General features: G+C 47.7%; 1 protein-coding gene across 2 annotated transcripts; it reads right to left on the bottom strand.

Annotated features, from left to right (window-relative positions):
* Positions 1-9,031: 9,031 nt before the first annotated feature.
* PIGO (phosphatidylinositol glycan anchor biosynthesis class O) lies at positions 9,032-16,853 on the bottom strand. Of its 2 annotated transcripts, none has more exons than XM_066367751.1 (11): positions 16,742-16,853; positions 15,451-15,991; positions 14,766-14,909; positions 14,455-14,578; positions 14,021-14,180; positions 13,634-13,813; positions 11,854-13,381; positions 11,083-11,289; positions 10,253-10,467; positions 9,575-9,645; positions 9,032-9,420 (listed from the first exon to the last, which is right to left on the bottom strand). In XM_066367751.1, the coding sequence occupies exons 2-11, from the start codon at positions 15,959-15,961 to the stop codon at positions 9,291-9,293; spliced, it is 3,270 nt and encodes a 1,089-aa protein (XP_066223848.1). In that variant the 5' UTR covers positions 15,962-15,991; positions 16,742-16,853; the 3' UTR covers positions 9,032-9,290. The 2 variants fall into 2 exon arrangements, with proteins under 2 accessions (XP_066223848.1, XP_066223847.1); XM_066367750.1 differs by having other exon boundaries at positions 16,129-16,802.
* Between the last annotated feature and the right edge of the window lie 502 nt (positions 16,854-17,355).

Raw genomic sequence — 17,355 nt, 5'->3', positions numbered from 1 at the left:
CATACATTATTGGCAGGAATACAAAATGCTACCATTACTTTGGAAAAGTTTGGCAGTTTCTTTAAAAGTTAATCAAAAATTTTCATATGATCCAGCAATTTCACTCCAAGGAATTCTCCCAAGAGAAATGAAAACATGTTTACACCAAGACTTGTATGCAAATGCCCATAGCAGTGAAAAAATATATATATTCACAATAGCTGAAAACTGGAAATAATCCAAATGTCCATCAAGTTAATCATAACCATGCTTTGGATTGTAATATATGACTAAGCAATAAAAAGGGGCAAAAGCCTCACCTGTAGTGGCTCAGTGGATAAAGCGTCGACCTGGAAATTCTGAGGTCGCCGGTTCGAAACCCTGGGCTTGCCTGGTCAAGGCACATATGGGAGTTGATGCTTCCAGCTCCTCCCCCCCCCCCTCTGTCTCTCCTTCTCCTCTCTAAAATGAAAAAAAAAAAAAAATTTAATTGTTTGCCTGACCTGTGGTGGCACAGTGGATAAAGCATCGACCTGGAAATGCTGAGGTCCGGTTTGAAACCCTGGGCTTGCCTGGTCAAGGCACATTTGGAAGTTGATGCTTCCTGCTCCTCCCCCCTTCTCTGTCTCTGTCTCTTTCTCTCTCTCCTTTCTAAAATGAATAAATAAAAAAAATTTTAAAAAAAAATAGGGGCAAAAATGATACATGCACTAACATGGAGGAATCTCACAAACCTTATTCTAAGTCAAAGGAGCCACATATTGCATGATTCTAGAAATATGAAGTGTCCATAAAAGATAAATTATAAAGACAAAAAAAAAAAAAGGCTGACCAGTGATGGCAAAGTGGATAGAGTGTTGACTTGGAACACTGAGGTTGAGGTCCCCAGTTTGAAACCCCAAGGTCGCTGGCTTGAATGCAGGCTTGTCAGCTTGAGCATGGGTTTGCTACATTGAGCTCAGGGTTGCCAGCTTGAGCATGGGGTCACTTGCTTGAGCATGGAATTATCGACATGATTCCAAGGTTGCTAGATTGAGCCAGGGGTCACTGGCTGGGCTTGGGCCCCCTAGTCTAGCACATGCAGGAAGCAATCAATGAACAACTAAAGTGAAGCAACTATAAGTTAACGCTTCTCCTCTCTTCTCTCTCAAATCAGTAGAGAGAAAAAAAAGAGACAAAAAATGATCAGTGGCCTGGGTTGAGGTTGGGAATTGACTGTAAATAAAGTACAGGAAATTTATGGGAGTGATGAAAATTTTCTTTCTTTTTTTTAGGTGAGAGGAGGGTAAATAGTAAGGCAGACTCCTGCATGTGCCCTGACCATGGCAACCCCTTCTGAGACTGATGCTTGAGTACCGAGCTATTTTTAGCACCTAAGGCTGATGCGCTCCAATGGAGCTATCCTCAATGCTCCAGGCCACACTCAAACCAACTGAACCACTGGCTATGGAAGGGGAATAGGGAGAGAAGGGGGGAGGTGAAGGTGGGGAGAAGCAGATGGTCACTTCTCCTGTGTGCCCTGACCGGGAATCAAACCTGGGATGTCCATATGCGGGGCCAACACTCTATCCACTGAACCACCAGCCAGTGCCTGAAAATTTTCTAAAACTAAGTTGTTGCACTTGCTAACAGTTTCTTACGCATTCTATAAAAAGAACAAACAGTAAAAGAAAAATAGGATGAAATGAATTTCATCTTAAAAATTTTGTTATGTACTATACAAATAGTTGAACATTACCTGACCAGTGGTGGCACAGTGGTAAAGCTTCCACCCGGAATGCTGAGGTCGCTGGCTCTGAGCAAAGGCTCATCAGTACAAGGTCACTGGCTTAATCAGGGGGTTGTCCACATGATCCCAAAGCTTGCCCACTTGAGCCCAAAAGGTCGCTGGCATGGAAAAGCCCAAGGTTTCTAGCTTGAGCAAGGAGACACAGGCTCACCCTGGTCAAGGCACATCTGAGAAGCAGTCAAAGTACAACTAAAGCAACTAACTACGAGTTGATGCTTCTCACCCTCTCTCTCTCAAAAAATAAATAAAATAATTGAAGGTTAATTAGCAGTATAAGTAAATAATAATGCTGCCAGTCTCCTTCAAACAAACAAACAAAAAACCCACAAAATTTTTGTGCTTCAAAAGATACTGTCAAGAAAATGAAAAGATAACACACAGAATGGATAGTTTTGTTTTGTTTTTGACAGAGACAGAGAGAGGGACAAATAAGGACAGTTGGGAAGGGAAAGTTGAGAAGCATCAATTCTTTGTTGAGGCATCTTAGTTGTTCATCGATTGCTTTCTATGAGCCTTGATGAGAGTGGGGCGTGGGCAGGAGCTACAGCAGACTGAATGACCCCTTGCCAGCGACCTTGGGCTTCAAGCCAGCAACCATGGGGTCATGTCTATGATCCCATGCTTAAGCCAGTGACCCCGCACTCAAGCTGGTGAGCCCATGCTCAAACCAGTGACCTCGGAGTTTTGAACCTGGATCCTCCGCGTCCCAGTCAGATGCTCTATCCACTGTGCCACTGCCTGATCAGGCTGAATGGATAGATTTTTATATTTTATTTATTTATTTATTTATTGAGTGAGTGAGTGAGTGAGTGAGAGAGACAGGAAGGGAGATAGAGGGTTAGAAGCATCAACCCACAGTTGCCTTCACTCTAGCTGTGCATTGATTGCTTCCGAGAGTGAGAGATGAGAACCATCAACCTGTACTAGTCCTCACTCCAGTTATACATTGAACTTCCCTTAAGTGCCTTGACCGGGGCTGTGCCAGTGTATCCCTGCTCAAGACAGTGACCTTGGACTTTCCATGCCAGCGACCCTTGGGCTCAAGCTGATGAGCACTGGGATCATGTGGATGATCCCCCACTCAAGCCAACGACCCCATGCTAATGAGCCTGTGCTTAGAGCTAATGACCTCAGCATTGTGGGTCAATGCTTTATCCACTGCACCACCACGGGTCAGGCAAGGATTATTCTTTTTTTTAAAGATTGTATTTATTCATTTGAGACAGGGGAGAGAGAGAGAGAGAGAGAGAGAGAGAGAGAGAAGGAGAAGACAGAAAGACAGAAAGACAGAAGGGGGAAGGAGCAGGAAGCATAAAATCCCATATGTGCCTTGACCGGGCAAGCCCAGGGTTTTGAACCGGCAACCTCAGCTTTCTAGATCCATGCTTTATCCACTGCGCCACCACAGGTCAGGCAGGCAAGGATTATTTTTAAATCAAATACTACGTAATAAGGGACTTGTATGTAGAATACATAAACAATGCTAATAACTTTATAAAAAGATAACCCATTTAAAAAACAAAGGATTTGAATGGACAGTTCTATAATAAGCACAAAAAAAATACTCAACATCATTAGTCATCAAGGATATGTAAACTAAAACCACAATGAGCTTGACCAGGTGATGGCACAGTGGATAGATCGTTGACCTGGGAGGATCCAGGTTCAAAACCCCGAGGTCACCGGCTTGAACATGGGCTCATCCAACTGAACACAGCTTGAGCCTCAGGTCACTGGCTTCAGCAAGGGGTCACTGGTTCAGCTGGAGCGCCCCCGGCCAAGGCACATAAGAGAAGCAATAAATGAACAACTAAAAGTGCTACAACTACAAGTTGATGCCTCTCATGTCTCTCCCTTCATGTCTGTCTCTTTTGTAAAAAACAAACCAAAAAAACTCATAATGAGATACCACTTCACACCCACCAGGATGGTTAGAAACAAGATGGATAAAAAATAAGTATTGGCATAGATGTGTAGAAATTGGTACTCGCATACACTGCTGGTGGGAATATAAAATGGTGGAGCAGCTTTGGAAAACAATGGTAGCTTTTCAAAAAGTTAAATGTGCCTGACCTGTGGTGGTGCAGTGGATAAAGCGTCAACCTAGAAATGCTGAGGTTGCTGGTTCAAAACCCTGGGCTTGCCTGGTCAAGGCACATATGGGAGTTGATGCTTCTTGCTCCTCCTCCCTTCTCTCTCTCTCTCTCCCCCCTCTATAATGAATAAATAAAATCTTAAAAAAAAAATAAATGTACAGTTTAACATTTTAAAACAACTTTTAACTTTTCTTTTAAAGATTATATTTATTGATTTTAGAGACAGAATATAAAGAGAGAAGGGGGGTAGTGGAAAGCATCAACTCATTGTAGTTGTTTCTTGTATGTGCCTTGACCTGGCAAGCCTGAGTTTTCAAACTGGTGACCTCAGCATTCCAGGTAGATGCTCAATCCACTGTGCCACCACAGTCAGGTGACAACTCCTCAAAAAGTTAACCATAATTACCATGTGACCTAGCAATTTCACAATATACCATTAGGTAGGTATATAGCCCCAAAGAACTGACAACGTGTATTTTAATGTCCAAACAAAAACTTGTGTCTGAATATTCATAGCAGCATTATTAATAACCAAAAGGTGTGAACAACCCAAATGTCCATTAACAGATGAATAAATGAACAAAACATGATATATCCATACAGTGGAATATTATTTGGCCATAAAAAGAAACAAAGTACTGATATATTCTGCAACATGAACCTTGAAAACATTAGGCTGACTGAAAGAAGTCTGACAGAAAGGGCCACATATGAAATATCCAGAATAGGCAAATCCAAAAACAAAAACAAAAAAAACACCCCAGTAAACAGGCCCTGGCTGGTTTGCTCAGTGGTAGAGCACTGGCCTGCTGTGTGGATGTCCTGGGTTCAATTCCCAATCAGGGCACACAGGAGAAGCAACTATCTGCTTCTCCACCCCTCCCCCTCTCCTCTCTATCACTCTCTTCCCCTCCTGCAGCCATGGCTCCATTGGAACAAGTTGACCCCAGGCACTGAGGATGGCTCCATGGCCTCACCCCAGGCGCTAAAATAGCTTAGTTGCTGAGCAATGGAGCAACGACCCAAGGTGGGCAGAGAATTGCCCTATAGGGGGCTTGCAGAGTGGATTCTGGTCAGAGTACATGCAAGAGTCTGTCTCTCCGCCTCCCTGCTTCTCACTTATGAAAAATAAAAACCAACCAAACAAAAAAAAACCCAGTAAACAAATTAGTGGTTGTCAGAGGCTGGGAACATAGGGGATTGGAAATGAATGCTAATGCATGTGACCTCTTTTGGAGGTGATGGAAATGTTCTGGAAATAGTAAGGATGGTAGCACATTGTAAATGTACTGCGGGCCACTGAATTGTACACTTTTAAATAGTTAATTTTATATTATATAAATTTTACCTCAATTTAAAAAGAGAAAATAAACTGATACATGCTACTGTATGGATGAACCTTGAAAACATTATGCTGAGTGAAAGAAGCCATTCACCAAGGGCCACATCTTATATGATCCCATTTCTTTTAAATGTCCAGAACAGTGGTTGCCTAGGAATAGGAGCACAGATAGGGAGAAATGGAGGATGATAGGAAAGAGTTCCTGTGTGGGTTGATGAAATGTTCTGTGATTGTGGTGATGGCTATACAACTCTGTAAATATACTAAAAATCATTAAATTGTATACTTTAAATGGGTAAATTTTATAGTACACTGTACCTCAATAAAGCTCTTTTTTAAAAAAGAAACAATGAGCCTGACCTATGGTGGTGCAGAGGATAAAGCATCAACCTGGAACACTGAGGTCATTGGTTCAAAACCCCGGGCTTGCCTGGTCAAGGCATGTATGGGAGATGATGCTTCCTCCTCCTCCCCCCTTCTCTCTCTCTTTCCCCTCTCTAAAATGAATTAAATAAAATCTTTAAAAAAAATTCTCAATTAAAAAATAAATATAAAAGAAACAATGAGTTAGTATGAAGTAGACTTTTTGATGTCAAGTAAAAGGCAGAAATAAGGCCCTGGCCGGTTGGCTCAGTGGTAGAGCGTCGGCCTGGCGTGCAGGGGACCCGGGTTCGATTCCCGGCCAGGGCACACAGGACAGGCGCCCATCTGCCTCTCCACCCCTCCCCCTCTCCTTCCTCTCTGTCTCTCTCTTCCCCTCCCGCAGTGAGGCTCCATTGGAGCAAAGATGGCCGGGCGCTGGGAATGGCTCCTTGGCCGCTGCCCCAGGCGCTGGAGTGGCTCTGGTTGCTACAGAGCAATGCCCCCGGAGGGGCAGAGCGTCGCCCCCTGGTGGGCGTGCCGGGTGGATCCCGGTCGGCGCATGCGGAAGTCTGTCTGACTGTTTCTCCCCTTTTCCAGCTTCAGAAAAATACAAAAAAAAAAAAAAAAAAAAAAAGGCAGAAATAAGAATTATTAATAGTGTAAATCAATGTGCTAACATATCTTTTTCTAAAAGAATCTTGTAGCTAGGTCAGGAGAAAAGGGAACATTAGGTTACAGATCAGACTATCCTTCGGCTCCAAGGAATGGAGCTCCTTGGAAGGAGCAGGGAAGGGTTCCTGAGGACAAAGTGAGGTAATGGGAATGGTCTGATTCCTAGGGATGGAGAAAAGGTCTTCATTTCTTTTCACAAAGGCATGGTCTGCTCACTAAATGATGCTGGGGAATTATGTCCACCAGATTAAGGGAGGGGAAGGCATTTTTTTTCTAATTCTTTTACAGGCTATCTGGGGCCTAACTTCTCTCTTGTAATATTAAACCTATCCCTGCCAATGTTCTATCCTTTAATTGCCTGAAACAGTACACACTTTTAATCATCTTCCTATTGGACCTCTATAGCACTATGTCATTAATAACACAGCAGTGAATGCCTATACTGCACAATCACTGCTACTCAGCTTCTCTTCTTACCCTGCCAAGGAAAGGTAGGTGCTATCCCATAATTCTAACATGTATTCCTCTTTTAGTGGTCACATTTCTTCTTGCCCTGGGCATTCAAACCCCAACCCCCCACCCTGACTCTTCCCTTTGGAGGCTATTCCTCACTCTTTGATGGACATTTCCACAGGGATTAAATATCAGCACTTCCACATGACACAGAAGTAGTAAGGTGGACAAAGGACACAGGAGACATGCATGAGGAGCATTAGATTCATACAGTTTTGGCATCAAGTCAGGATTAATCAATGAGACAAGGTGGAATGCTTTCTTTCTTTTGACAGAGACAGAGAAAGGGACAGACAGACAGGAGGGGAGAGAGATAAGAAGCATCAATTCTTCATTGCAGCACCTTAGTTGTTCATTGATTGCTTTCTCATATGTGCCTTGACTGGGGGGGATATAGCAGAGTGAATGACCCCTTGCTCAAGCCAGCAACCTTGGGCTTCAAGCTAACGACCATGGGGTCATGTCTATGATCTCATCATGCTCAAGCCAGCGACCCTGCGCTCGAGCTGGTGAGGCTGTGCTCAAGCTGGCAACCTTGGGGTTTCAAATCTGGGTCCTCTGTGTCCCAGTCCTTCGCTCTATGCACTGCGCCACAGCCAAGGTGGAATGCTTTAAGCTGGGCAAGTAGTTCTGATAAAAGGCAACACAGGCCTGACCTGTGGTGTCACAGTAGATAAAGTGTCGACCTGGAACACTGAGGTCGCCGGTTCAAAACCCTGGGCTTGCCTGGTCAAGGTTCATATGGAGTTGATTCTTCTTGCGCCTCTCCTTCTCTCTCACTCTCTCTCTTCTCTCTAAAATGAATATATAAAATCTAAAAAAAAAAATCTTAAAAAAATAAAAAGGGCAACACAGGTTCGGAAACTAGGGAAGCCTCCAAAGAAGTAAAGCGCAAATGGTGCTCTGGAACGAAAGGACACAGTAGAGACAGGCAGTACCGGGCTTTAGACAGTGTGTTCCATGATGCCTAGGTTCAGCTTTTCAGTCAAAGCATAACAATATACCATATTTCCCCATGTATAATTATAATTCTTCCTTTAGCTACCACAGCAGTGAATGCCTATACTGCACCATCACTGCTACTCAGCTTCTCCTTTTTTTTTTTTTTTTTTTTTCTTTTTTCTTTTTTGTATTTTTCTGAAGCTGGAAACGGGGAGAGACAGTCAGACAGACTCCCGCATGCACCCAACCGGGATCCACCCGGCACGCCCACCAGGGGCGATGCTCTGCCCACCAGGGGGTGTCGCTCTGCCGCGACCAGAGCCACTCTAGCGCCTGGGGCAGAGGCCAAGGAGCCATCCCCAGCGCCCGGGCCATCTTTGCTCCAATGGAGCCTTGGCTGCGGGAGGGGAAGAGAGAGACAGAGAGGAAGGAGGGGTTGGGGGTGGAGAAGCAAATGGGCGCTTCTCCTTTGTGCCCTGGCCGGGAATCGAACCCAGGTCCCCCGCACGCCAGGCCAACGCTCTACCGCTGAGCCAACCGGCCAGGGCCTCAGCTTCTCTTCTTACCCTGCCAAGGAAAGGTAGGTGCTATCCCATAATTCTAACATATATTCCTCTTTTAGTGGTCACATTTCTTCTTGCCTTGGGCATTCAAACCCCAACCCCCCCACCCTGACTCTTCTCTTTGGAGGCTATTCCTCACTCTTTGATGGACATTTCCACAGAGATTAAATATCAGCACTTCCACATGACACAGAAGTAGTAAGGTGGACAGAGGACACAGGAGACATGCATGAGGAACATTAGATTCATACAGTTTTGGCATCAAGTCAGGGTCTTTTGATCCTTTTTCAAAAAATTTGGGGTCTAAAAACTGGGTGCATCTTATACAGTGGTTGTGGCATTTCAAATGCCATAGATGGAACTGAGGACGAGGCAACATATGAAGACAGTGATTTGTCATCAGACACAGATGAGGACAAACTAATGGATGGGAGTTGTGACAGTGATGAGGAACTGTATGAATTCTATGATTAATAAAACTTGAGTTCAATAACTTTTTCAAATTTCGGGCCCCAAAATTAAGGTGCATCTTATACATGGGGAAATGTGGTAATGAAATATGCTGCATGACAAAGGAAAAGAGCTGGTGGGATAGTAGGAGTAATTTGGAAAGTATTGGGGAAAGTCAATTCACACTACTCCAACCATTTCCCAAATGTTCTGAGGCACAGCAGTTCTGCAGAACTGATCCCATCAGTGCCTGGTGAAAAGGGAGAATGACCCTCCCGCTTGCCCCTATAGGACAGTGGGGTTTCCCCACATCTCAGACACATTTATTTACATTATTATTTTATTACATTTTGGAGACCACCCCTCTCAGTCCCTCAGATGCATCCAAAGTAGGAGTTAAGTATCAGGCCCCATCTGGATTCTTAATAATAAAATTAAATAAAGTCCCAGATGTCAATAGCTCCTGGCTGCATGGTGGTAAAAGGTATGGCTGAGCCTCTTTTGCAGATATCCAGCACCCGTACAGACTAGACTGTTCACCAGTTCTTCCTGTGGCCAGGAGCCAAAACTCACATCCTAGGCTACCTCTTCTGGGCCAGAACTAGCTGCTGGAACCAGGAGCTCACAGCAACATCCACTCGCATCACCAAAGCTAGGCCCAGGAAAAGTCCCACGCTGCTCACAATGAAGCCCATGGCTTCAAAAATGAACCTGTAAAGAAAGGTGGAGAATATCAGAGGACACTCAGAGTAGGTCTAGAGCTTTTACCCTGCTGAGGCAAAACCTTGTCCCCCCTGGATGTTCATTCTTTGTTCCCAGCTTCACCCTCCCCGACACCTCTACTTCTCAAGCAAAATCCACTCACTTGGGGGCAAATACTTTCCAGACCATGAGATGCCTGCGGAGGATGGAGGCTGCCAAAGCACAGGCCAGAATCTAAGGGAGGAGAGAAGGAGTAAAGTTACTTTGGAAGGGGAGGAGGAAGAAGGTCAGAGAGAGAGTTGCTGTAGGCTTTGTGAAGAATGAAAATAGTAGGAAAGTAGTGTGTGTCAATGGAAAAAACCCTGGGCTTGGGTAAACACTTAGGAGACCTAATTTTTTTCCTGGCCCCACCATGACACACTGTGTGATCTTGTGCAAGCACTATCCATTTGTGCTGCTAACACTCAGGCTCTGCCTCCCAGGGTGGAGGAAGATGTCATAGTCATACCCTCTGCCTCTGAATGAATTGAGGAGGATCCATGACCACAGTTTGGGAAAGAATCCTGGCTATTACTTCAGCTTTTCCAGGCTGAAAACCAATGGAGTAATCCCCAAATGCAACCAACAGGGGCCAAATCTACCTTGTAGAGAGGAAACAATCTAAGTCTAGGATTAAGATACAGGTTCAAGTTGATTCAATACTGCCATTTGAGGCCACCACTTAGCTTTTTGTACCTTAGTCAAGGATCTTTCTCAGGGTTTTGGCAAAGTATGAAAGAAAGAATGTGCTGTATACACATGAGAAGAGGTCACTAACTCCATGATCTCTCCCCGCACCCACCTGAATACCAAGGACAAAGAGGTACTTAAGGCCCAGCTGCAGGAGTGCTACATTGAAGTGGTGAGGTGCATCCCGGAGCCGCATCTCCATCAGTGGTTCCTCCTCTTCCTCAGGCCTGACTCTGGCCTCAGCTTCTTTCCCTGGGGGCTGCTGCCTCTTCTGGGACTCCAGACTCTCACACAAGAAGGGCCAGAGTAGAAGCAATGGGCAACCTACTGCCTCAAAGGAAGGCAGGGCTAGAATCAGTGGAGGACCCAGGGTCCAGGCCAGCTCGGCCCTCAACCACCCTACTTAGCTTAGCCTTCAATTAACATAGGCCAAGGGATGACAGAGATCCAACAAAATTTTATCTCCCCACTCAAATCCAGGGAGTTCCTTTCCTTCTACAAAACCAGAGTAAAGCCCTGGCCGGTTGGCTCAGCGGTAGGGCGTCGGCCTAGCGTGCGGAGGACCTGGGTTCGATTCCCGGCCAGGGCACACAGGAGAGGCGCCCATTTGCTTCTCCACCCCTCCACCGCGCTTTCCTCTCTGTCTCTTTCTTCCCCTCCCGCAGCCAAGGCTCCATTGGAGCAAGGATGGCCCGGGCGCTGGGGATGGCTCTGTGGCCTCTGCCTCAGGTGCTGGAGTGGCTCTGGTCGCAACATGGCGACGCCCAGGATGGGCAGAGCTTCACCCCTGGTGGGCGTGCCAGGTAAATCCCGGTCGGGCGCATGCGGGAGTCTGTCTGACTGTCTCTCCCTGTTTCCAGCTTCAGAAAAATGAAAAAAAAAAAAAAAAAAAAAAAAAAAAACCAGAGTAAAAATGAAAGCAAAGGAGGAATGAGGAGGTACCTGCAAAGAGGAGGTGGGAGGCAAAGGTGTTGGCTCCCACCAGCAAAGCAGGCAGCCAGGTGGAGGAGCCATGACCCTCTGGGAATCCCACGAAGGCTGCGTGCCAATGGATGGTTGGAAAAACAGGCTGGTGACCCGTGGAGTAGAAGGTCTGTGTGGCCATGAGGGCCCAAGCAGAGACAGCCTGCCAGGGCACAGTAAAAGGACCTAGGGAAAAAAACATTCCTCTTTCCAGTCATATCCCATTCCCTAATCCTTAGCCAAATGCCCCATTATCATATACTCTACTACTTCAATGCTAATTCTCATATACACAATACCCCAACCTCCAATAGTCAATACTCTGTTATTCTAATTCCCTCTAAGGCACAAAGCCCCATTACTTTAATCTGAACCCCACTTTGATCTATCTCTTCCTCTCATATACACATAGTTCACTGACATTATATACTGATAATTCACCACTTCCATGATTGGAAAATCAGAAAATGCACTCATGAGCATGCAGCATTTCCTTAAGAATGAGTCTTGGAGTATTCCTTGTCTCCCTCCTTCATGAACTCTGCTGGCCTTGAGAGCCAATGGGAGGGATCGATTAGTTTGGCTATAGCAGGTAAGAGAGGATATCACAAATACTGTCCCAGTGATGTGGAGCATGAGACCCTGTGTCACGCTAAAGAACCTGAGCAGCAACACCATCCTGAAAAAAAGACTGAACACGCATCCCTGCTGTCCTTGGAGAAATCAGGGCTAAGAAATGTATATATTTACCAGAGGTGCTGATGGGTACTCCAGCTGCAAGCAGGTGCAGGAGAAAGAAGCTCTGCAGAAACAGAAGCAGGAACACAAGGCTAATGCGCTCTGTGTGCAACAGCAGAAGCGGGAAGGCCAAGAGGGTGATGGCCACGACCATAGCAGCTGAGTAGACACTCCCCAACTGAGAGGCAGCCACGATGAGGGGACCCTGAGATTTGGTTCTCTCCAGCCGGCCCCGGAACTCCTCCTGCATATGTCGGTAGATTTGAGGAACCACATAATCCAGGTCAGCCTGAGAAGTGGGGGGCCCTGAGAAGGGAGTGAGAACTGTCCTGGTCCTTGAAGCACCCATTGTAGTCTTTGCCAGCACTGTCACAGGCCTCCAGAGCAACAGCAAGAGCCCTGAAGCAGCCAACCCTACCACAGCCCTAGGCAGCACAACTGATGCGCCAGCGACCAGGGCCCGGAGACGTGGGGGTGCTTCATCTGCCCCTGATGCCAATGCCCAGTAGGCAGCAGTGCTCAGTACCATTAGGGGTAGCCCCCAGCGTACAAAGAGCACAGGGGGCTCAGGACTCTTGAGATTACCGTAGCGGCTAAGCCATAGGCGCACAGCAGCTAACAGGGTCACCAGGGCCCCCACACAAGCTCCATACCACAAATTCTTGGCTCGACCACCCACCATTGACGCCAGGGGACTCAACCAGGGAGAGGAGTGGCAAGCAGGTGTCTCTTCAGGACAGCGATGAAAAAGTCCAGCTAGCCTTATACATAAAAGCAACCCAACTCCAAGCCCCAGGGCATGTGTTTCCTTGTGCCGTGTGGGGCCCACTGGGGCGGAAAAGCTAAGACGGGGCATTGCGAGTAGCTTAGGTGGCAGCAGCTTGCCCTCCCAGTGAAGCTGAGCAATCAGGAGCAAGATGAGTGAGCCTAAAAGGAAGCGGGTGGCCCTGGCCTCAGCTACAACAAAGCTATCAGAGAAGAAAGCAGCAAAGCGAATAAGTAGGAGTATTAGGACAGGCCCAGGGATGGAAAGCAGGGCTGCCAGGGGCCTCTTGGACCCCCAACCAGCCCAGGCTTTCCACAGAAAATGCAGAATTGAACCTGATGCAGCCACAGCCCCTAAAACCACGGGATCCAGTTTCAGCCCAGTAGTTGCCAGGAGGCCAGCACACCCTACAACCCCAGCCAGGCCCCAAGCCACAGGTATTAGGAGGAGAGGGCGGAGGCAAAAGTCTGGGGATGTTGCCCATTGGGATATCAGCAGGCAGAGAAAGCACGCAGCAGCCAAGAGAGCAGCACCTCCTGCCATGCGCACTAAAGAGAAATGAGCCCAAGACTCGATGCACATGGCCCGAACTCCCCGCAGGAACTGCTGCAGCTCAGTAATCACTGTTTGTAGTGCTGCCTCGGCCCCCTGGGGGCTCTGCAGAAGTCGATGGTAGTCAGCAGAGGCCTTGGAGAAGAGGTTATGCAGCCGATGAAGCTCCTTAAATTGGAGGTCCTGAGCAGCAGCTGAGTAGGTGTGAAGAAATCGGGACACCTGGCAGAAAATGTCAGAGAGCAGGGGGAACAGGTCAGACACTGGGATGGAGGCAAGGATAAGATTACCAAAGGGGGTATCTGGAAATCAGAGACACAAACTCTGTCCAGGACAGCGGGGAAGGGAGAGATAATGGAAGGAGGACATGGCCATGGAAGGTGAGATTAAGACTGAACAAAGGACAACAGAGTGGGTCATTATGCTTCTCCCTTGTCCTCCCCTTTTCACCTGAAAGTCCAGCCCATTACCTACCTGCTGGGCATTGAGATAGAGAGCTGAAGCTTGGGCCAAGGCAGAAGAGTGAGGCTGGGAGTCTTCAACCTCTGAGAATAGCTCAGCCATTACCTCCCCAATGTTCCCAAATGGGATGGGCAGGCCCAACAGCAGGGCCAGCGTAGGAACAAGGCTGATTTGAGGAACTACCTCTGGCTCCTAGAGGACAAGGACAGGGGTCAATAGGTTCACCAAAAAGCTGAAGTCAGTGATTGGGATGGCAAACGTAGGGGTATAGGTAGAAAATAAGAATGGGGGATGCCCAGAGGTCATGAACTTGAGGGCCTAATATAAAGGGATCCACAGGATGCTGTGATCATGATATGGGCTGAATACTTGGGAACCAAAGCACACCGCAGGCCTCACCTCTGGTGGGGCCCTGGAGAAGAGGGCTGTGGGGCTGTACAGAAAAAGTGCAGCTGAGACCTCCAGCTCACTGTCCCCTCCATGGTCCCCATTCTTGGTCATCCCATGGTCCCCAATCACCACCAGCAGTGTGTCATTCTCCAGACGTTCAATAACTCCCCTAGGGGCCAAGAATGTGTCAGGGGTGAGGATGGATAAAGTTTTCTCAGAGGCCCATCATCCTCAGCCATAACTTCCATTTTTAGGGCCCAGGCCTTTGGCAGAGAGATACTGCGTCAGTAATAACCCTACTGCCCAAAGCCATACACTGAACTGTTCACTTGGACTCTGGAGACAGGGAAGAGGCTCCAAGGCAAGGACTTTTTCTCTTGGGACCATATATTCTGACATTCTTAGATCCAAACCCAATCCCCCAGCCAATATCCCACACTCACTGGATCACCTGGTCCATTTGACTAAGTTTCTTGGCCATTTCAGGGTGATGAGGGCCATGCTTGTGGCCACAGTGATCCACACCCAGGAAGTGAGCAATCAGCACGTCCCATTCACCACTGTCCACTGTGAAGGGGAGAACACTGAGCACAGTGACTAAGGCCCATTCCTCAAACACAGCCACACTCTGATGCTCCTCTGTCCTGGGATGCAAGCCCCGGCCACTGACTCACTGGAGGCTCAGAATTTGTGGACTGAAGCAGCCCTCCCATCCCCCAGTCTTAGTTAGGCTTGCCTCTGGCCCCATGCTCACTGGTTGGGTAGAGGTGTTCCAGGATGCCATTGTCCACTGTGTGCAGGTCTCTGACATTGAAGGAAGGGAAGAAGAAAGCTTGGGAGAAGGCTTCAGGAAAAAGTCCTTTCCAGGTATCATCTCCCATGAAGACCACACGCCTTCCTAGAGGGACATGAGAGTGGGTTATAGCCTGAGCAAGAGTCAGGGCAGCGGGAAAGAGGAGAGAAGGCCCTTGAAAGATACACTGGAAATCCCAAATTTTCTGCCAGGAAGCTTTTCCTGATAACCATACCCATCCCAGACCTCTCGCTCTTTGTTCCTACAAAAGGCTCTGCCGGTTCTCAGTCTCTGGCTATCTAAGCTGCTGTTTTTCCTGGGTGCATCTTGCTTTTTTTCAAGTCAGTGAGTGGACAGGTCCTGACCCTCTGCTCTCTGACACTTGTGATGGTATCTAGACCTACATCTTCTTCTCTTTGTCTCTCTCCTTCTTTTACTGAGAGTGTTCCAAAAGTAAAAATAACACCCTTGCAGATTAGAAACTCTAGGACAAAGCTGGACATGTGCTCCCAGGATGCAGAGACCTGGTCTCTTTCTCCTCCTGTCTTCCCACAGCATAGTCAAGCATGCAGCTGGACACCCTGAAGTTTCCTAAAGAAGAAACTTGCCCAAGTACTGTAAGCCTCCAGTAGAGGCACAGACTGACCTGCACTGGCAAACTGCTTAATGAGATTGTCTTCCACTATGGCATAGCTAGCGAAGTTACTGCCAACATCGATAAAGGTAGGCAGAGAGCCAGTGGTGAGGGCCTTGAGGCGCTGCATCGTGGTGGTGGGAGGATCAGCTTTAGATTGGTAGAGCCTGGCATGGTGGGGTTGAATCTCCAAGATCTTCTGCAAGGAACCCAATTTGCCCAGGAAGGGCAGGGAGACAGAAGGCTCCTCAGGAATGTGTGAGCTCTGCGGCTGGGCAAAGTCAAATCGCAGAGCATCTATCAGCACCAGTACAACCCGGGAAAATCGAGAAGCCATCCAGCAGGCCCCAGGCTCCCCTTGGCTTCTCCATGGCAGGGGCCCAGGGCCTGGGGGCTCTTGGCAACTGCTATGGTTGGTGAGCTCCAAACGGGTGAGCAGGAAACCACTGGTGAAGAGGGCAATGCCAGCGTAGAACAGGAAGCAGACCCAGACTAGGAAGAGCAGCACTGAAATCTTCTGCATCCTGGTGGTGGCCGGGTAGAGAATTCATCACTGTGGGGCAAAGAACCAGTGGGTATTCTGGTGCTTCAATATCAAGCCCACCTAGAATCACTTCCTCTTGGAAACCTTCCTGAAGATAAACAGTTTCATAGCCAACCCAATGCAATGTTCCTCCCCACCAGTTATACCAGTGTTTCTGAAGGTGAGATCCGTAGACTACGTAGGCAGCAACCTGGAGTAGTTATTTAAAATGCTGTTTTCCAGGACCCACTCCACATCTACTGAATCAGTTTCTTTGGGAGTGGAGCAAAGGAATTCGCATACGTACTCCAGGTGATCATAATGACGAAAGACACAGTCCACGAGGGAAACTTATTCCAAGTGGTAGACTGCTCTCTGACAGCCCGTTTCTTCACCTCTCCGTGCCAATCTCAACACCCCAGGAGTGGCCAGGGCTCGCAGCCCTAGGGCAACCCTGCGGGGTGGGCTGACGGCGCCGCCTGGCGAGGACCGAGGGGACAAAGAAGAGGAGTCACAGTGCTTCCAGAGGGCTTGGATCACCAGGAGACTCGAGACACGACCTCCTCTGCGCAGCAGGGCAGAGGTGTAGGGGTCTGCAGCCGGTTGGGCTTCGCCAGAATCCAATCGTCCGAACGGCTCTGCCTCGTCTGGTGGCTAGTCGGCCTCCGCCCGGCCACCCTAACCCCAGTGCTGGACATGTAGGCTGCGAGCTGACGCGGAGAAGTTCCCTTACTTAAAGGAGAGGAGTTTTACGAGGGTTCTTCTGAGACCCTAGCTCACCTTGAACGGCGCCCGGAAGTGCATCGATGGCCTGACATCACAGACGTGCGCGCGCCGAAAAGAACAGCACGCCGGGGTCACATCGCCACCTGTCGGCACCTCCCAGGAAGTTCGGCAAGGAGCGCAGGGCTGGCGAGAGGTATTTTAACAGATTATAGTAATTTAGGAGAATTGAGAGGCAAAGTTAGGAGACAAATTAAGGGAACCACTATCCATTCTTGGTTAGGACTAAGAGCTAGGTCTCTGGAATCAAACCGCTTGAATCCTAGACCCGCCACTCACTGCCATTATTGGGTATTACCTCATCTGTAAAATAGGGATAAAATGTTTTCCCCTTTTCCCTTAGCTGATTCCAACTGATAGGTTTTATTATTCCCCCACTCCAAGTCTCTCACTTAATCTTACAACTCAATAATAAAAGGCAAAAATAATCCAATCTAAAAATGGACAAAGGATCTGAATACACATTTCTCCGAAGATATATAAATGACCAAACACATGAAAAGATGTTCAACATTAGCCATCAGGGAAGTACTAGAGATACTATTTCAAACCCACTAGGATGCTTATAATAAAAAAGACGAATAACAAGTATTGGCGTGGATGTGGCAAAA

Source organism: Saccopteryx leptura, chromosome 2 (assembly GCF_036850995.1).
Source record: "Saccopteryx leptura isolate mSacLep1 chromosome 2, mSacLep1_pri_phased_curated, whole genome shotgun sequence".
Taxonomy (NCBI): Eukaryota; Metazoa; Chordata; class Mammalia; order Chiroptera; family Emballonuridae; genus Saccopteryx; species Saccopteryx leptura.
Note: the sequence above shows the minus strand (reverse complement) of the source record. Positions and strands in the feature narration are given on the sequence as shown.